Source organism: Gossypium hirsutum, chromosome A13 (assembly GCF_007990345.1).
Source record: "Gossypium hirsutum isolate 1008001.06 chromosome A13, Gossypium_hirsutum_v2.1, whole genome shotgun sequence".
Lineage (NCBI taxonomy): Eukaryota > Viridiplantae > Streptophyta > Magnoliopsida > Malvales > Malvaceae > Gossypium > Gossypium hirsutum.
This window is the reverse complement of record NC_053436.1, coordinates 91,591,836-91,614,395: the sequence shown is the minus strand read 5'-3', so window position 1 is coordinate 91,614,395 and position 22,560 is coordinate 91,591,836. Positions and strand designations below refer to the sequence as shown.

The following is a 22,560-nucleotide window of genomic DNA, read 5'->3' as shown; positions in this document are numbered from 1 at the left end:
CTCCTCCTCGTTAACTGGCTCGTTAACAGATTTGGTCGCTTTATCCTTCATTTTCTCGACCACTGGGCCTTTCCTTTTACGGGTTGTGCCTCTTCATTTGCTGTATCGTAACGTCTCCCGCTACGTGTATAGGAGCCCCTATCTTGGTCCCCTCTTGAAGCGTCAACTGGCTCTCCTTTCCCGGTATCGTCACACTGCATTAATAATTCCATGGGACCTTTTTGCTGTCTTTGTAGGGGAAGACTGCAGGTCTTTGGATTATGACCCTCGGTGGCATTTGTACTCCAGCTTCATTATTTTTGGGCCTCAATATGATAACTATGTGGTAGTTAGCTGTTTGATTCTGCGCCTTTGATTCTCCCTTCGATGCGCATATATCTCCCTCTACGAGGTTTTTAGCTTCTTCATAAAACTCGATTTCCTTATTATTCATCATGTTCTGTACTAAGGCTTTGAACTCCACGCAATCTTGGATTTCATGCCCCACCTCGTCGTGAAACTCACAATAGTTTCTCCCTTCTTCAGATTCTTCCCTCGAATCCAATGCGATCAATCCTCTTTTGGCCATCTCCTTCCATACCCGCCTCAACGGGGTTCTGACTTTTGCCACCTTATACTTGACCTTCTTGTTCCTACCTTAACTTATCCTATTCACTCCTTGGTCGGTATGATTGGGGAGTGGGTTTTCTGTTACATTGGGTGTGGCTAGGTCATCAAATCTCACGATCCCCATCCTAATGAGTCTTTCGACTACTTTCTTGAACGCAGTACAGTTTTCAATTGAGTGCCCGGTGATTCCCACGTGGTATTCACATTGGGCGTTTGTGTCATACCATTTGGGATACTAGGGCTGCAGTGGCTTCAGGTAGAAAGGGGACACCACATGAGCGTTGAACAGGTTCTGGTACAACTCCCTATACGTCATGGGTATAAGGGTGAATTGTGGCCTTTCTGTGTTCTCCTTTGCATTGGATTCTTGTCTTTGTTGATTAGTGGTCATCGTTTTGGGTTGATTTACGGTGAATGACTTGGCTTGACTCTTGTTGAATGTGCTCGTGTTGTTCACTTCATTGTCTCATTTCCTCGGGGCTGATTTCCTGGCACTCTCTCTCAATTCTATCTTACCGCTCCTTACATCATTTTCGATTATTTCCCCTGTCATCACTATGTCGGAGAAGCTTTTTGTGGCGCTTCCCAACATATGAGTGATAAAAGGGGCTTTCAAGGTGTTGATAAAGAGCATTGTCGTCTCTTTTTCTAGAAGCGGCGGCTGAACTTGTCTGGCCACTTCTCTCCACCTTTGTGCATACTGTCTGAAGCTTTCATTTGACTTTTTCTCTATATTCTGGAGAGTGATTCTGTCAGGGGTCATGTCCGTCACGTGATTGTATTGTTTCATAAAGGCTTGAGCCAGGTCCTTCCATGAGTTAATTTTAGAGCGGCTTAATTGGTTATACCACTTAGACGCTGCCCCGACCAGACTATCTTGAAAGCAGTGGATTAATAGCTGGTCGTTGTTAACATATCCCGTCATTCACCTGCAGAACATAGTGATATGGGCTACAGGGCAACTTGTTCCATTGTATTTCTCAAATTCGGGCATTTTGAATTTAGGGGGAAGAACTAAATCTGGGACCAAACTCAGGTCCTTGGCATCAATCCCTTGATGATGATCCGCGCTCTCTATGGCTTTGAATTTCTCCTCAAGCCATCTACACCGTTCTTCTAATTGTTTTTGCGAATCTATCCTCGCCTTTTCTTCTTCAGCCACTTCATCCAAATCGGGAACGGGCAGATAGTTCGGGTTGTTAACAAAGTTAGAGCCTGAGTCGGCTTGGAAGTTCATTGGTATTGAAGCTCTGGCCTGAACCTGCTGGGGCATGATCGTGACAGATGGTTTTGGTAGGTTGATCTCGGGCTTCATCGGTACATGTGTCAGAGTGAAGCCAAGGGGGTATTGAGGATCTTCATGAGTTTCCTCGACTTTGTCCATAGGGCCCTTTCCCTTATCCATTCCTCCTAACAGCAATTGAGATAACTGGGTCATCATTTCTCTCTGGGACTCCATCATTGATCTTTCATTTCTCGTTGAATCTTAGCTAGCTGCTCTTGCATCTGAGACTGTATTTTGTTCCTGCATGTCCTTTTGCATTTGCTCCAATTTCTCGAGTCTCTTATCCATTGACTTTTTTCTTGTACGGTAGAGGTGCGTGGTTGGTTGGTTTTCGTTGGTTTCCAGGTTACTGAAATGATTTTTAATTAATTAATTAGAAACCTTTTATAGTCTTTAATGCATAATGACATGATGTAATGCAAATGCTTGAATGCAAAGGAGGCATCAATTTTGATTCAATTCCCTTTAGAAAATTTCACTTGAAAATAAAATCTTTTACATAAAGTTGAGTGTACAGATAAAATTTCACTCTAACACTCAAAGTCTTAATTTTTCTAAGCAACGAGGCCAGCTCTTATCTGCGATCTGACTCCAACTCATACTTCACGCTCAGTGTGTCTGCATGCGCTGCTAAAGCTTGCAAGTAGTCAGCTACCTCCCGAATCTAGGTTATGGCTTACCCTATAAGATAATCTCTGTTTCTGACTTGGTCTTGCGCATGGTGAAGCTGCTCTTTCCAATGATTCTCATTTGCCTCGAAAAACTGAATCCTCATCTCACAGTTTTGCAGCGATGCCTCTAGTTATTCTATTTTTCCTTTCATTTCTTCTATCTTGCTCAAGCTTGCCCTTAATTCCATTGCAGTGTTGCGGTTTCGGTACTGATGCAGAGACTTCTCGAGCTCCGTCACTCTAGCCCTTAATTCACCTCGCTCACTTCTGCTTTCCGATAGACTCTTCTTTAAATCTTCGTTTCGTGCCTGAGCTTCTCGAAATTTCCTTTCCCATTGGTCTGCATTGGTCTTTTCTTCTCAAATTTCATGGCACCATTGTTCGAAAGTCTTACCTAACCCCGCAGTCTTCATAGACAGACACAATTTCTTATAGTCGGTCTTCAAGCTGTCTAGATCTTCTTCGGCCTTAGTTTTCTCTTTTCTCCACTTTTCAGCCTCTAACCTCTAGACATCAGCGCCTAACCTTAGGTGCATCTTCTCTTCCTCTAATTGTTCGATCTTCTTCCCAAGCTCTGAACTTTTCTTCTCGAAGTCTTGCTTTATAATTTCCAACTCTGACGGGGCGACTTGCAAGTGTTCTCCCGTAGGTCGAGCATTCTTCAAGCTTGGTCTAGGAACGTTATCATTAACTCTCTTCTTAAACCATTCGCCATACTCGGGCATTACCATGGAACCGACGGCCAACCTCTTCATCCAACAAGTTTGCTTCCAAGCATCTGATAGCTCCCGAACTTTCTTCTTATAGTGAGCACCTTTGAAAAAGAATTCACTCTGAGCAAGCCAGTAGGTCGTGGGTACAAACTGCCTTGACTTATATTGCCTCAACGCAAGTAATGGAGTATACCCGGTAGCTCCCCAAATTCCTAACAATGGCACCCAATCGAAGTTACCACATCGGTACATAATCTCGTCGGGAACCATCCAATAAGCTCTCCACTCGATACCCCCTCTTTGAGGTTCAGAAGAATGTCCGTCCACTTCTCCTCCGAGATATCCTCTCTCCTTTGTATAGCTGCCTCTTCTTTTAACGGGGAAGAACCTTCGGAAAAGACCCGGTAGGAAACCTTGTCTACCTTCCCAAAGTGCCCGTGAAACTATGCCATCAATAATTGTGCGCATCCAATAAACCGCCCCTCACCTGTCTTCCTACATGAGCTTAAAGATCTGAACGTCTCAGCCAATATCGTCAGTACCGGAGTGATTCCCTTCTCAAGACGATCAAATAAGTCAATGACTGCCTCGTCCACATGCCTCAAAGCCTTAGGAAAAATTACCAATCTGTAGATGCTTAAGGCGAAGATGTCGACCCTCTTTCTTTCGTCTGGATGTGTCAAGATCAAATCTCGCAAATTCTCCCAAGGGATACATTTACTGTCTCCTTTTTGTTGAATCTGAGCAGTGACCCAAGGCTCGTTCATCCCAGAAATGCTCATCAAGTTCTTCATGAAAGTCTGACTACTAAAAACCTGGGCATAAGTCTTCCGGACCTGAATTTTTGGACACCTGAGCAGAGTAGTGTATTCCTCTATAGTAGGTACTAAATCCACTTCTCCAAAAGTGAAACACTTGTACGCAGAATTCCAAAACTGAACTATAACCCGAAATAGATGTTTGTCCACTCTAATGTCTAGCAAGTAGGATATATCACCATAGCTTTGATAAAACAACTGCTTGATTCCTTCATCCCAACTACCCCAAATGTCTTTCAACTCTTGTAGCTCATTTTGTACTACATTGACGCTACTGAAATCCTGCAACTCTAATATATATCCTTCTGCTAAGCTATCCCCTCTCTCTGATTGTAGCTTCTCTGACCATGCACGGACAACCACATTATCCTCGACTTTACTAAGAAATTCATTCTCCATATCAAACTTTCTAATTTAGTAATCGAATACAGATCAACACCTCCTTTAGTATGCAATGTCATGAAAAATACAATCAAAACAAAACACGGGTTAGTATCAAATAATAGTGATAAAATGCAAGCACATAAACAATAATTACAACGCATATACGGGTAAATACTAAGGCTTGACATGGCTCCACCTAAGGAAAGCTCCTAAGGTTCATTATATGTGGTACGGTTCTAGGGATAAGGTACCCGAACTAGCAGATTCCTCAATCCTCACCCATTATAGGCTCATATAGATCGAGTTCGGTTCGGGGGGATACATTTCCCTATGACCATGCGGAGACGAAAATCTCATGAAATCATTGGTACGAATGTACCCCGGAAGTAATCCACTAGCCCATGCGGAGGTGAAAACCTCACGAAAGCGTAGTTTCTTACTCCTACTTAGAAGGAGTGACCACAGCGGTCATCCAATGAAATGCAGTACATTTCTAAGAGATCCGAACCATAACAATCATACAAATGAATGCAATCATGATTAAAACAAATTTTCAATTTCTTTGACAAAAGGACAACAAATAATCAAATTTATGGCTAGACTCTCTTACGTCCCCAGTGGAGTCGCCAAGCTTTCGAAACCATCTTTTTATTTAAAATATTTTAGGTTTAAATAATAAAAAAAGTGGGGAATCGACTTTTGAAAATAAAACATGGAGTCGCCACCGATCCTTTTGTTTTGGTGTGATCGGATCACCTAAACATGAGGTTATTTTAATAAAACATTTTTGGTTACTAAAACAACGGTTTTGGTCTAAGAATTTTTTAGAAAATGGGTTCGGGAGTAGATTACGCATAAGGAAGGATTAGCACCCTCACTACGCCCAAAATTGGTACCAAATCGATTAAATATTATCCTTATGTCTAAAATTAAAACTGTTTTTGAAACGTGGTTCTTTTTTTAATAACGTTTGAATAACCCAAGTTGGTTGCCAAAAATCTTCTTATGTCGATGTCCGAAAGTTTATAATTCGAAAATCACAAAAGGATACTCAACTATTTGGCCCAACGAAAAACCGAAACCTACCACAGTAGGGCACGATTCCTCGAATTTCCAAACATTGAACATTGCCTCAGCTTAGAAAATACGAGTGAAATTCTGAAAAGATCTTTGATTGTTTTGAACAAATGAAAAAGAGCAACCCAGCACGATAGGTCTTGATTCTCAAATCGCCAAACATCGAACATCGCTTTCGTTTTGAAAGGTTTTTAATAAACATGAATGAAAACCTAAAGGAATATTCGATTGTTTTGAACAAACGAGAAATCACAACCCGGCATGGGATCATTGACATATAAAACCACGAATTGCCAAGAATCGAATATCGCCTTTGTTTGAAAGAATTCTTAATAATTGTGAAACTAGCTTAAAACGCTTTAATAAGACGAAATTAATTATGAAATTTGGATTTTATAAAACCACATTTCAAAAACAAGTGGAAAACGATGGCATGGGATCATTGACATATATGAGATGCGATCAACTGACAAACTAATAATTAAAAAGAGCTAACCTAAAAATGTAATCCGATTGCAATAATGCATGGAGAATAGTTGATGTGACAATATAAGACAATGAACAAATAATATGCTACAACAACATGCTAACATAAAATGATTACTACTAGATACACAAAACAAAATGCAAGTCGAAGAAGCAATATGATAAAATCATTTCAAAGCAATGATAAGTACATGACACATACTATATGATTTGATGAATTGATAAATAAAAAAACATTTACAAAGACAAGCTTAATAAACACATGCAATCATTAAAATATATATTGTAGAATGAATATTTTTAAAATACGTAATATATAAGTTGATAAATTTGCGTAGAAACTAAGAATATATATAATTATTGAAAGCAATATTATAGAATTAAAGTTTGAATCCAATTTTATGTAAATATAAATGTTTTAAACACAAAATCATTTAAAGGTTTACAAAATACATGATAATAAAAAAGATACAAAAAGGGTAATAAAAATGCATGACAAAACATAATGCCCAAAATAGATTTAAAAAAATGTACATATAAATTTACAAAAAGAATGAGATTAATAATAATATACCTAAATTTTTTTTTAAAATAATCTAAAAATTATACCCATCCTTATATCAAAACATTTAAAATAATAGACTATATATACACAAAAGCAATATAATATATAGATATACTCAATAAATAATAATTTTATAATTACAAAAATGAAGTTTCCCAGAATTATTTCATATATATGAGAGAGAAAATATTTGATAAATCACAAAGTAAAAAATGTTTTAATATATAGACATTTTGTATTTTCAAAATGTATTGATTGTGTGTGTGTAAATGATTACAGGGATTGAGATTTCGGCTTTTTAGCCGAAAAAGAGAAAGGAAAATAAATAAAAATTAATAGAAAAAAAATACAATATTTCTTTATTTCTATTCGCTGCTGCTCTGTTTGTCTTCTTGCAAGTACGGGTGTGCGCTGGCGTGTGTACGGGAGCTTGGCGTGGTTGTTGGAGGTGTTGTACGACGCCTGGAGGATGCAGGGGTTGCTGTGGCGTGAACAGAAGACTGCTAGGGTTTCCAGTTCAGGCATTGGGCTTATTGGGCCTATTTTGGGTCGGGTCTAGGTTTAGTTATTGGGTCTGGGTTATGTAACTGGGTTGGGGTTGTAAAAAGGATATTTAATGGACTGTGGTTTTTTATTTATTTATTTATTTATTTTATATTTATATATATGTTTCGGGTTTTTAGCTGGCCCGGGCCAAAATTGATCACTACAACGGCCATGTCCTAGCCTATGTCTCAACCTGTGTAGCTCACTGAGTTAGGTCACACGACCGTGTCATAGGCATTGTGCCAGACCGTGTAAGTCTTTAACTTGTGACACACGACCATGTCACAAGTCGTGTGCTAGGCCATGTAACACATTAACTTAATACACTAAGAATTTACAAGTGACACATGGTCGTATAGCCAGGCCATGTGTATCACACGACCGTGTGACAGCCCTTGTCCCAGGCCGTGTGATCCATAATTTAACCCTAAAAACAAGCCATTTCAAGGCTAAAACACACTTAATCAACCATCCCATTTGTACACACTTTCAATAGACCTAAGCATCATTCAAACACTTATAAACATACCATTTCAAACAACCTAATTCATTTAATCAATATGCCATTCAAAGGCACCACATTTATACCAAAACATCATTAACCAAAACTATGCAATATAGCCACATTTCAAGTATAGAACCTAGTTCCTTTAACTACTAAATAACATCACAAATAACCATTTACATATCATCACAAGCATACTAATAAGGATCATATATTTCAAGTACCTAAAGGTAGCCAAAATGACCTAACTTGTCAAAGCTCCCAAGTTCATCAAACCAAACATAAAACTTCAAAAGCATATACATACTAATTCAAACATTAACATATTTATGAACTACCATTACACAAAGTCCTATACATGCCATTTATAACCTTGGCCAAAATACTCAAAAACTACCAAAATGGTTGCTGGATAGTACGATAGATCTCTATCAATCTTCCAACCATCGAGCTTCCGATAATCTACAAAACAAAGGAAAGTAACTACGTAAGCAACTAGTGCTCAGTAAGCTCGTATAAAATCAAACATAACTTACCATTTCTTTAGCACATTTTATAAAATAAGCATAATATCATTACCAAGACCGCAAGCTTAGTAAAATCCTATACAAGCACCATCAAACTCACAAGTTAGTAAGTTCATCCATGGTACATATGAGTTCAATCATATCAAAAGTAGATATCATATACACATCGTTTAACTTATCAACCTTTTCATAAGATCATGAACTATTTCAATTATATACATACCATGCCATTTCCTTTACTTACCCATTGAACCATCTAGAATTGCATCGAATAATCGGGAATGCTCACACATAGTGTGCCTTTCCATATAACTGTAACCTTTTATTTTTAATAGTGCTCACACTAGCTGTGGGTCGAAATGTTAGCTACACGATGCTACTCACACGAGCTATAGAGAATTAGCAAAAAATGCAAGACTTCAGCCATCGGTAGGACATTCAAGACCAGCACCCGAAACATGAAATCCCTAATCACATGTCATTCGTATCCTAAAAATTCTTAAGGTTCAAACGGGATTATTTATTTGTAAATTACTCAAAGCATTGCTACATATATATATTCAAGTCCATTTATAACTAACACAATATAATAAGTAATCAATTTAACTAACATTAATACGATTATAATTCATATGAACTTACCTCGATAACTATGATCGTAGAATTAGAGTTGGAAACTAATCTAGAGCTTTCGCCTTTACTCGATTTAAATGCAGTTTTGTTTATCTTAATCTAAATAGATAATTTCATTCAATTAAGTACTTCATGTAATGCCCCAAAATTTATATTTTTTGTTTCTGTGAATTTATGACACAAGTGTGTATCTGCTTCAGTGATTAAGTGTTCTGGTATGTGTGAGAGGTCCCAAGTTCAAGACTTATCTTTGGTAAATTTTGGTACTTTTCTGAATTAAGCTTGATACTTGAGCAGTGGGCTTATATTAAGTATTTATAATTTTATATCGAATCCCTCTATGAGCAATGGAGTTTTATTTTTGTTCAGCTCTGCGTTGGTATTTCGTTGCAGTTGGAATTCTGTGTAATGGGTTAGTGGATAGATAATTAAGGGATTTAGGAAGTTATCAGTTTTAATTATAATCTTTTTCAAATTTCAGTTTCTGCAAAATTCTCTCTACTGTGTTGCCGAATTTTTCATTATTTTCTTCCTTTTTTCTTTTGTTTTCTTTCGTACCTTCATCGTGTCCGGTGATTGAACTCACTCGTTTCGGTAAATGTTCATGTTGCAACTTTCTCTCGTTTCGTAGTTGGTTTTTTGAAAAAGGTTTGTTTTGGTTCTTTCAAAATAGGTGGAAATCAATGAGCAATTGCTGCTTCTGCAGAGTTTTGAACGTTGGGTTTTTGGCTCGCTTCGGTAAGTGATGAGTCCACTTTTCCAATGCTCTAAGGGTTTTGTTAAGAAACATTTCCGCTTTGGTTTTCGATTGTATCGCTGAAATCAACCTTGGTAATGTCTATTATAGGTTCTGAAGATTCGTGATTCCATGTAGGAGCAAAATCAAGTGTGTACACAAAAACACAGAAATGAGAATCGACCGAAGCTGAAAAACAAAACTATCGATGCCACACGAACATGTAGTCACCCTTGTGGTAGGCCATGTGGCAATGGACGAGCGTGTGATCGATGAGCTAGGCAGTGCGTGCAAGACACGGGCGCATGACATGCCCGTATGATAGCCAGTGAGACCGTGTGGGCTATACGAGCATGAAGGCCCACACGGGTGAACCACAAGGGCCTGTGAAATTCTAGGCCAGGTTGTGTGATCCACACAGTCAAGATCAATATAAGCCGTGTAGGCCACACGGGCATGTGGGCCCACATGGGTAGGCCAAATGGACGTGTGAGCCCAATTTTCTGAAATACTCTAAAAGGTTGCTCGGGTCACCCAAGTCGACCGAGACCTACTGTAGGGTCAGTAAGAGTTACTCGACCCCTGATTACGTGATCTGACTATGTGATATATGTGCTCTAGCATGTCACTCTTAGCATGTAGACCGATTTGTATGTATGATATGTTAATTGCATATTTGAACGTCATGTATTGTATGCTGCATTGTATTAGGGTTGGGTTATTGTATATGAAGGAAGTATTCTGAAAGGCTCCTAAGCCTGATATCTGGCAGCACAGCTGAAATTATCTGATTATGTACCACATTTCGGTACAGCATGGTGTGTAGGGATGGGTGGGTCGATTTTATCCCCACATGGTGTGTAGGGTTGGACGGAGTTGGTGTGTAGAGGCTGGTGGGTAGGACTTTATTATTCTGCTCTGTTATGCATGATATATCTGAGATGGGCTAAGGCCCGTTCATATTTGATTCTGTATCTGAGTGGACTAAGGTTCACACCAGTTCTATAAAGGGTTCAGGCCCGAGTTTTCTAATATTTGGATGTATACCTGATTTTTGCTATTATGTATATTTTCTAAGGGGATTACACACTGAGTTTTCGAAAACTCACCCTTTTCTGTTTAATATGTGTAGGTAATCCCCAGACTTGACGGTTCAGTGCAGCGAAGGTCTCGACAGTGACCACACATATTTAGACTGTTTTAAATTTAGTTTCGGTATTCATTTCTTTTTAATTATGTTCTGGGTTGGTTGATGTAATTCGGGACTTTATGGACTTTATTTGGATTTTTAAACTGTTTATGGAATTTTAGACTAAAATCGGTTTTCCTAAAAGCTAATGTTTTTGTACATGAAACAGTTCCCAAAAATTTATTGGGTTTTCAAAAGTTTCCAAGCAAAGGAAATGTTTTAAATCAAATCAATTAAAACACATTTTCTCGAACTAAGATTAATAATTGGGACGATTTTAAGGTCAATGCGTTTCAAAAACACTCTCATGTGACATCGCCTGTAACACCCCTAGCCCGAGTCCGATCGCCGGTTTAGGCTATGAGGTATTACCGAGCTAAACCTTTAATTTCAATCACATAATTATACAACAAAAGCAGAAATCAAACTGAATACATACAGATTTATAAGTTATAAAATGCCATTTTCATACGGCCAAGATATTTTCAATTACAAAACGTATTTTGTCAACAGTCCAAACTATACATGCCATATCGAGACCAAAATATAACTGTACCAACAAGATCAACAATCTATAAAACAGAGAGATAAGAAACAGAGTAAGCTTTCGAGGCTTAGTAAGTTTTAAGCATTTCAACAATTTAAAACATATCATTTAAATCGAACAATGAATATTACCAAATTCATATTCTAATTACAATCATTTGGCCAAATATGCACAAGTATACCACACATAAAGACTATTGGCCGAATATAATACACAAAGAAATTTTTAGCACATGCCTCACTTTACTATATGGCTCATACAACTAATTTAATTCACATATTTTCATACAATGACAGACATCGATCGAATAGGTCATTTCTCTATTTCATAGATATATTAATCATTCACATAATTATATCGTTGTTTGATACTAATGACTCACTTTGCAATCAATTCACATAACGGTATATAATACGTACCTGGTCATTACCATGTATCATACATATTCGATAATAGTTTACTTTGAACGTTTGAGTTTGTAATCTCATTCGAATCACCGGCGTTAAGCCTGCTAGGTTTCAAAACCCGAATCCAGTTACTAGCTCAAAGCCTGCGGAACTCTAAGTCCGGATATAGTACCAGCACTAAGCCTGCGGGATTTAACCCGGATATATATATATTACCAGCACGAAGCCTGCGGGATTTAACCCGGATATATATTACCAGCACGAAGCCTGCGGGATTTAACCCGGATATATATTATATCGAGAGCTAAGCATATTTACCTACATGATAATTCGGCTCATATAACATATCACTTTTGCACTTCACTTTATTTATTCGAGTATGAGCACACAACTAAAACATACTTTCAATATAACATAGGTTCAACGCTTATACGCAAGAACACATAACCATCTATTTGTCTCAGCTTAACTTCTACTATCCATTCGGTTATATGCCATATACTCAATCTATTTATCATACTTATTCATTATATCAATTATCTAATAATTGTAATTACTCAAAACTTACCTCGGATATTTTTGAATAGTTGTGAATAGGATATTCGACTGCTTTCTCCTTTCCCTTATCGGATCTAGCTCCTTTTTGCTATTGAGCTTAATTTAAACCAATAAATTTGTTTAATCATTTCGAACATCAAAGGTAATTTAAAGCACTTAACCCTTATACGCAATAATGAAACCAAACCGTATACCTAATTATTTTAACACATCACCTCCAATGCATATATTGACTAACATATACCCAATCCACATGACAAGTTACCATGAATAAAAAATTACATATATATATACTACTAGTAATCTAATTATGTACTCGATCATATAGGGTAACTTCAATGCATCATAGTTATACAATTTGCCATACACATACCACATATTTGACAAACCGAAACTACTCTTACATATTATCCATTATAATAATTTCAATATATATATATAAGATAGCTGAATATTCCTTAATATAAATGCATATAGTGATACTTTAGTAAAATATAATAACCATCTCAATAAGTATATTTTTACTCATGCAAAGACCGTACCTAAATCAACCATAGGTAGCACCCAAATCACCAACATTTTAACGCACCAACTACTTAAACTTAACCTTTCATACACTTATATCTAATGTCATAAGAAATGCTGAATGCCTAATTTAACCAAACTTAAAGATTTAACCTTTATCATTTTAATTAACCACAACCTATTTTTCAAGACTTCAAATACAAAGAAATGAACACTTATACTCTTATGTCGAATTAGCTAACACTTATAATCCATAGCCGAATGTCATTAAACCTAAGCCACCATAAAAATTTTACCTATCACCTCATACTTTATTATCAAAATGAATTAATTATACTTATAAAGATAATATCAAGCCGAAACGTATGCATAACATTACTTATATTATTCAAAATTATATCTTAAAAATCATATACATAGCCGAACCTTTTGATAATTAAACCTCTAATTATTTATTTCAATCACCCAAACGGTATTTGCTCACATTTAACACTTATATACCAAACAATTGTTCTAGACAAACAAAATCTCATCTCCTCCCTTGACAACCACAACCGAAAGCTCAAACCAACATCCAAATTTCAAAGTTTTCAAATGGGTTAAATATGAAACTAGTTAATTAACTTAAACTAAGCTTAAAATTTCAAAAACTAACATAATTTACTAACCTTCTTCAAGCTTCAAGTGACCGAATGTTTTTGCCCCATTTCTTCCTTTCAATTCGGCCAAGAAGACAAAGATAAAGCTTTGTTTTCTTCACCCAAATTTTCACTTATTTCTTTATTCATTAATTCATATTGTATACTAAAATGTTAATAAACAAATTAAAAGAAAATGCATATTATATGAGTTAATCATTATCATGGCCGGCCACTATCTCTAAATGGTTAATTAGACATGCAAGTCCACTTTTTTAACAACATGCATTAATAGGCCACTTTTACATTTGCCTATCACATTTCACAATTGTCTTACATAAGTCCCAACTAATAAATTTCACTTACAAATGACAAAATTAAAGTATGAAACTTTCACACATGCATATTCACATATAATAAACATAGTATATGACGGTTAATTATTTTTAAGACTCGGTTTTGTGGTCCCGAAACCACTTTCCGACTAGGGTCAAATTAGGGCTGTCACATCGCCTGATTCAGCCATAACGTCCAGGCCGGGTTTGGGGTGTTACACTTTAAGTATCCGATTCAATCAATAATTCAGATTTATGTAAAATTATAAAATTAACCCTAATATTTTAACTTTTCACAATTTAGTCCTTAAGCTCATAACTTAAAATTTAACCAATTTAACCTAAACCCATGTTAACCAATTCTACTAGGGACCTTGGGACAACCCATAATTACCAACATTTTACAATAAAACCCATGGATTTACACTTTCAACAATTTAATCCATATTTCAAAATTCATCAAAAATCACTTACCAAAACAAGTTTGTTTAACAAACAAGATTAATAATCTATCAAATAACTTCAAAACATATTCAAAAAACAACCATGGAAAGGCCCTGAACCTTTAACATTTTTGCAAATTAACCCCCAGGCTGGCTAGATTAAGCTAATACGGACTTAGAAACATAAAAATCATTAAAAATAAGTCACAAAATCTTACAATGCAATGAATTAAACCCTAGCCGAACTTCAAGCTTCTCCTTTCGTAGAGATTTTGGTTGAAACAAAAATAAAAGAAAGAAGATAATAATATTTTGTTATTTGTTTTGTATTTATTTAACTAATTACTAATTTACCCTTACTAATTTAACTTTAAATTTCACTATAACCTTGTCCATTATTGTCCATTAACAATATTTATGGCATATTCACAAAATAAGTCCATTGATTTAAAATTTCATAATCATTTGACCCTTTTAACTAATAGAAACCCACTTTTGCAACTTTTACGATTTAGTCCTTTTTACCTAATTAACTAATTAAACTTCAAAATTTCTTAATGAAACTTTAATACAAACCTAATATAATCCCATTGACTTTAAATTAATATTAAAATAATAACTCACTTGTCAGAATTGTGGTCCCGAAACCATTATTTCTAACACCACTAAAATTGCGCTGCTACAAATTCCTCTTACAATACCCTACTTGCAAGGCACAACTGGATTGCAGACAGGGCCTTTTCATCAAGCTCTTTCCATCCCGTTTGAACTAAATTCTCAAGCTTTTTCTCGGCAACAACATTTTTTAGGTCAGTCTAAACTAGAATTGCCACCATCTGAACTTGCCATAGATTGAAATTTGTGATATCATCGAACTTTTCAATATCAAACATTGTTGCTGCCATCTCTGAACGGGTTGATCTACGAAAAATTGAACTAGCTCTAATACCACTTTTGGGGTTCAACTCGATTAAGCAACAATAAGTAAAAATAACAGAAGAAATTGAGAAATTGAACACACAAACCCCTCCAAAGAGGATAAAAAACCACGGGTAAATATAATTTTGCTATAATGACAAAAGAATGAATAGTACAAAAGATGGAAATAAAACTAAACTCTGAAACCCAAAAATAAAGAACCCTCAGAACGTAAACACAAAATTCTCCAAAAGTGTTATAAGTTTTAATCTTTTAATGGGTGTTTTTCTAATGTTGTAAAAGAGCCTATTTATAGGCTAAACTCGTAGGTTAAATAAATTATGCTAATAAATACTAAATCTTTTAGAAATAAAATATATTTTATTTAACTTGACTTGCAAGCAATCTCTTAATTATTTAATAAGACTTTAGGTCACACAACTCTAATAAAAATCTCTTGGAATTCTTAATACATTAACCTTGCCTTTAAGCTAATGCATTGTTGAGGGAGGCCAACTTCGTTAAAAAAGTCTGTGGAGTTTTGTCTACTAAAAGATGGCGTACCCTTAAATAAAAGTAAAATTTATTTATTTTTACGAAAGAAGTCAAATATACTTAATTTTATAGCACTTCAGAATATAATTAAAATTTCATTGTTTGTAACTAAAAGTAGTGAAAAAAATAGAGAAAATATATAAATAAGCAAGAAGGGTAAAACTGTCTTTTACTTATAATTTGCTTAGTAAATAAATCTCGATGGGGTTTATGAAATTTTCTTCAAACTCGAGGGATGTAACTATTCGTAGAGATTTATGAAATTTTCTTCAAACATGATAGAGGTAAGTAAGGATTCTTAAAACTATAAGGCTAAGTGTATTTTACACTAAACTTAAAAGGGAAACTATCTTTTACCTAAAATTTTACTAAAAAACCAACTTACCTTCTGCCCAAACACAATTTTTTTAATCATTCATTAAACTAGAGTAAAACTTGATAGGTCTTGATTTTAGTGGGTAACTATCATCTCTTGTCCAATTATTAGGAATGAAAAAGGATATCTATTCAAGTACATTTAAGTTTATTGTTAGACAAGCCAATACCAAGGGAGTCTTTAAACATCAAAGCCATTATTGCTGGATGAGAGAATAGGCAGGATAAAAAGTCAGAAGTGAAGGTAGATGCACCTAAAGACAACATGTAACTCCTTCAAAGGGATACCATGCTACAACAACTAAAAAAAAAACATCATCAATCGCCATGAAGAAAGATGGAGTCGATGATGGATGAGGAATCTGCAGCCATCAAAGTAGCCTTAACCACCAATCGAATAGGTTTGTATGGTGAATCCTAACCTCCAATGGACTAAGGATCAAAATGACAGCAATTATATCAATCACAAGGTCAATGCTACTAAAAATAAATCATTAGGGCTAAAGTCGACACCACGAGTAAAAATGTGAAACCCTATAAGACAAGTTTTTTTGAAACACCCCTCGCTAGGGTTAAACTAATAACTTAAGCAATAGGTATCGCATTTTGAGCACTAAACCACTCATTTTATTTTATACCTTTCAGTTCTAACTTTATTAAACTCTTTAAAGCATTTTGGACTATTTATGGACATCCCTTACAATTCAATTTCGATCTGTGTCTATTCAAGACCTTTTTTGGTTGAAACAAGGCAAATTAAGGGTTTGGGTAGAGGTATCGGTGCCTAGATGCTAGGTATCAATACCTCTACTATTTTACTGTACATTTTAACATTTTGAATTTTAGATACCAGTACTTGTATCAAATATATTGCACCATTAGTGTAAGAGAGCCCAAAAACAAGTTAAAACAACACTAAAACATGTCTAAACAACCTCTAATCATCCCCAAACTTTTTCTAACATGTTTGACATCAAAATGTATTAGATTAACATTCAAAATAATATATTTTCTTTTTAATTATCAAACACCATGCAATTTCCAATAATGTCATTTAAGTACAACTTAAACTAACAAAAAAACACCTAATGTACATGCCATTTCTAAGTCCAAAATCATATACGAAAAGAGTCTTGAAACTTTAAGAGTTGATGTGATCCTATTAAATAAGTACTCATCGAATCTTCCATCTAATTTTTTTTTACTTACACGTTTAAAATAAATGCATTAAGCTATGTGAATAGCTTAGTAAGTAGTTAACCGAATTCAATCTTACCATTTATATATATACAATTTAAATAAATTTTTAATAACATTTAGTCACACAGTTCCTTTCACTAATATACTTAAACTTTTAATTCATTTTTGAAAACAAAAAATCATTTAAATTAACTTTAAATTTTATAGTTTTTACTTTAACACATATAACCACTAATCCACTAATCAAATTTCACATTTCGCTTTTGTAGTCTTAAGTGAATTTCAAAGGAGTTCAATAATTTTGATATATTCTAAAGATCTAAGCCAAACATGAGCTAACGACCTATAATAGAACTCTGATAATGTGAAATCCAGAAAAAAAAAATATACAGGAACTCTAGTAAACACATCACATAACCCAATACTCGTATCCTAATCTCCTCTGAACCCTTGTGTCACCAACCCAATTCCCATTCAAACCCCTAGTCCCTCTCAACTCCAAAATCATTTCATTATCATGCATCATATTTCCTTTGAGTTCACTAAGACATTTATTCACATATCACTTTCATATAGCATAATTAATATATCACACATATATCACTTTGTATCATATTACTTATTCACATTATTCATTACAATCTTATTTCACACATTCACTTTATTCACAATTCAGAAAAATGCAAACATAACATATATTCACAACTTTTAGTGCTTTAGATTTTAATTCACTATTATTAAGCACTTTACTTTCTCATAACACTTCACTTAAACATTTTATTTCACTATGTTAGCACACATAGTAACTTTTGAATATTTCACAATTTAGCCCTTTAAATTCATTAAAATTCAATAATTATTATACCACTTTACACTTCATTTCTATCACATAACACTTAATTTAAGTATTTAATCACAATATTGGTTTCACATAATACCTTTTATATACTTTACATTTTAGTCCTCTTTATTGTAACATCGCTCACCTGAAATGAATCGATACATCTCAAGCAAGGGATATCTCATTTGGACACTAAGACCAAACTCAAACATCAATTTGAAAAATTTGTTTTAACATAAATAGACTCATTTGACATTTTTCAAGTTATTCCTAAGCTTCCTTTAAGGTTTGGTTGCAAAAGGGGCCCGTTCGAGGGTCAAAACAAGGTAAACGGAGTCAATGTCATGGCACCGAAAAATGGGTGTTGTAACATTAAAGGAAAAATACTCCAATGATATCCAATGTCGCAACACTGATTTATGATGTTGCCACACTGAAAGCATATTACTCTAGTTACATCCAATGTCGTGACACTAAGGGAAGATTACCCAAAATATGCTTGAAGCATCCAAAACCAATTCTAAACTATCATCAATCATTCCATAACACTTCTAACATTATAAGACATAAATCTCCATCAAAATATCATGCAATTAAATGTACTTTGTTCCAACTTATGTACATGTCATAATCTATTATAAAAAAACCAAAACCATACTCTCTTCCAAGCTTTGAGGTGTGATGTGATGAGTTGAGATGATATCTTCACTCTAGAGCTTCAAGTTGGGCCTCTACCTATGAGTTAAAAAAATAATGCGTTAAACTTATAAAAGCTTAGTAAGTACATCAAGGTTTAAACTTACCATTGGAATTAATCAATGTTAAGATATAAATTTATGTATGATAAATAACATACAAGGAATGTTAAATAGAAAATAACCATAGTGAAATCTCAAACTAACATTCTATAAGCTACTTACCATTTAAAATTTTAGCCCAATTGTAGACCCAATAGAACACATACGATATGTGGCATGAACATTGAATCATTAGCACAAATGCACATAAACTATCTTACACCAAAGTGTAATGTTAATGAATTGCGTCGAAGTGCCAATGTCACTAGAACTAAAGCGTGAAGTCATTGGATTGCACCGAAGTGCTATTATCACTAGCACACATAAAAGATTCCTAATGGCATGCCATTTATATCCTACTAGTTCACGTTTTGTCTACATGGGCATTTAATATTTAAATTCATTACATTCATTTAACAATTAAAGGCAATTCAAAATTTTTTAGTCCTTATTTATATAAAAGTCAATAATCATCAAAATATCACTTGACATTTAATTTACTACTATTTAAAAATAAGTTATACATCTAATTATTTCATTTCACTTATCTAATTTTTATACACTTTACAATTTAATCATTATTACTTCAAACACACTACACATAAATTATTTACTGTATTATTTAAATTCACTTTCTATCACCTTTAATTTTAAATAAATTCCATAATAACTATCAACATTTTCTTATATAGATTAATCCCATAAGTATTATTATAACCAATTTAACAAGTTTTCACTTAGGTTTTAATAAGTAAAGAAAAATTCTTGAAGTACTTACAATCAAGTTGATCGCCTCGCCTTGCGCGTGCGTACGCCAGGGCACAAAGAATCAACACTAATACAATAATAAAATCTAAATAATTACATGCGGTGTCTGCAAGTGTGACAGATCAGTTGTAATATAATTTGTACAATGAGGTACAAAAGTACTATAAGGATCGAACTCACAAGAGTCGGTGATTAAGTTAATTCTAGCCAATAACATGTAATTAAAGAGTCTAACTAAATACTCATTAAATAGCATAGTACGGCAAACCATAATTTTGAGTTTAGTTATACTAATTAGCTAACTAATCAATAAAAGGACTGAATCATAAAGCATGCCAAGTTATAAAACTATCCAATAGATAACAAACGATGGTTGGTTAACTTTGATATGGTTCATTACTCAGCAAATTAGGGATATAAACTGCTTAACTCCTAAAGTGACTCTATTTTACCTCTCGGTCTCAATTTTACCAAATTAGACAAATTAGTTAGGTTTATCTCTCGATCTTACATGACTAACCCAAGACTAACGAATTTGTGCCCAATAAGATTACCTCTTGGTCTCACTTATCTTAATTTTCCCTTAAGGGTGTCAATCATAAGTTTTGAGATTCATTCAATTTAGTCCTTGACCAAAAAATTAGTTTACCCGTATCTCCATCAACTAACCCTTATACGGGTTAGTTACGCATTACCATTTCTAACATAACAAACATCAAGGAAGCAACCATGAAAGCCATTAACATAAAACTCAATAATAAGATAAAATTTTGATCTCTACTTGGAAAAATGTAGAGGCAAACAACTAGAAACAAAATAAATAACTAAGAACATTAAAGTTAAGATTTTTGACAGATGAAAGAAGGTAAACTAAAATAGCATTAAACTAGGGATTAAAATGTGATTACACCTAAGTTTAAGGTACTAAACATGTAAATAAACCTAAGTTACAGTGTTAACTAACTTAACTAACACTAATAATGTAAAGAAAGAACAAGGAAAATGAAAAAAATAAAAATCCTAAGCTATAAAGAAGAACTAAAACCCTAAAAATGAGAGAAACTAAGAAGATAAACTAAAATTGAGTCTGATGCCTCTTCTCTCTTTTCAGCCAATTTTTGGATCTTTTTAACAACTATTCTGACACCTTTTTCTTGACCAAAATGCCATCAAGGTGTCTTTTTTATTGGTGTTTCGGTTAGACAATGACTACCCCTAATTTTAATTTTTTCCCCCTCACAATAGTGATATTGCGATACCCATGGTCTGGATATCGCGATATCATCGACAATTTCAAAATGGAGAGTTTACTTGGAGGCTAGTGATGTTTCCGCTCGAAATTGGGCTACCATTAAGTTCCTACAATACTTAATCAATCGTTAGGGTCCAAATGGCGCATTTGGCCAATTTGGGTATCAAAATGAGTACAAAACACATTAAAATATTATTAAATAGAAAATCTAAGAATTACGCTAAACTACAGAAAAGAAACTAATTTACTCGAAAATAAGCTTGTAATAACTTGCTTTTTAGTGGTGTTAGAAATAGTGGTTTTGAAACCCCATTTTTTGATGATCGAATCAGTGAATATTATTTATTAATATTTATGAGTTTATTATATTGATATATTGAATTCTGATTCGGTAATTTTATTGAATGAATGGTTAATTAGGGTACAAGGACTAAATCATATTGATGGTAAAATTTTTATCACCAAAAATTTTTACGCATTATAAGGACCAATGTATGTATATGTTATTAGATAAAGATGTCACCATCCATGTTAATAAGGCTTAATTAAGCTTAATGATATGTTAATTAAAGTTTAATTAATAGGCTTAATAACTATATAAGTTAAAATTAAAAAACAAAAGATGATAAATTCCATCATCTTCTTCATCTTTCTTCTTCTTGGTCAAAAATTAGAAGAAAAGATAGTGTTTTTACACTTCAACTTTCAAGCTTTTTTGGTAAGTGATTCCTATCTCATTTCTTATAATTTTTATGTTTTTGGAATTCCGAGAGCTTGATTTAGCTAGCCGATTGACTATTTCGTAAAATTGTTAAAGATTTTGAAAGTTGTAATTAATGTTTTTGAAGCATTTTGGATGTCAAATGGTAGAGTTGGAAGTTTTGTTATGGAATAAGATTATTTCGTAAAGTGAAATTTTCCAATTTTGAATGTAGAGACTAAAATGAAAATGTATTGAATCAAGCATAAAATTTATGTAAATATAAATGTTTGGAAATGTGTCCATATTGTAGTAAACATGTAACTATTTTTTATTTATTTGAATGATGAAAAAATAAATAAAGTTAATTTCACATTTCACTATTATGTATTTTGTATTTTGTATTTTATGTCTTTTATATTTTGCATGCATAGTGAAATTATGACAAGAAAATATTATCTCATTGATTGTTTATAGTTCAAACTGAACATAAGTGGCATTGTAAGAGCGTTTACATTGCGAGAAAGACAACTTACTTTAGTAGATAATCTAAATGAGTCTGTAATACCATAAAAGAATCAAAGTGAGCAATTGATTCAAATACTGAGAAGGATTATTATGTCATATGCAATTCCAATTGGGGAGATAGCTAGTCTTGGCTATCAGAGCAATTGACTCCACAAGTAGAGACATAGATATATTCATTGGTAAAATGATACATTAGACTGGACCCAAGATGAATTAATTCTGAATCCGTTTGTGAATTAATTCACTTGTGCCGTTCATGGTGTGGTTTACCTAAATCCTGAGTTAGTCACTGACCATACGTATGCAACTCATGTTGTAACACCCCTTAACCGTATTCGACGTCGGAATAGGGTACAAGGTATTACCAGACGTAAACTTAAGAAAATATACAAAACCGGGACATAAAATTTCATTCAAATTAAATTCACT

General features: G+C 34.1%; 1 protein-coding gene across 1 annotated transcript; it reads right to left on the bottom strand.

The window, feature by feature from the left end:
• Nucleotides 1-3,071: 3,071 nt before the first annotated feature.
• On the bottom strand, nt 3,072-4,495 carry LOC107894365 (uncharacterized). The gene is made up of 2 exons (XM_016819647.2): nt 3,766-4,495; nt 3,072-3,721 (listed from the first exon to the last, which is right to left on the bottom strand). The coding sequence occupies exons 1-2, from the start codon at nt 4,493-4,495 to the stop codon at nt 3,072-3,074; spliced, it is 1,380 nt and encodes a 459-aa protein (XP_016675136.1).
• Nucleotides 4,496-22,560: the final 18,065 nt, after the last annotated feature.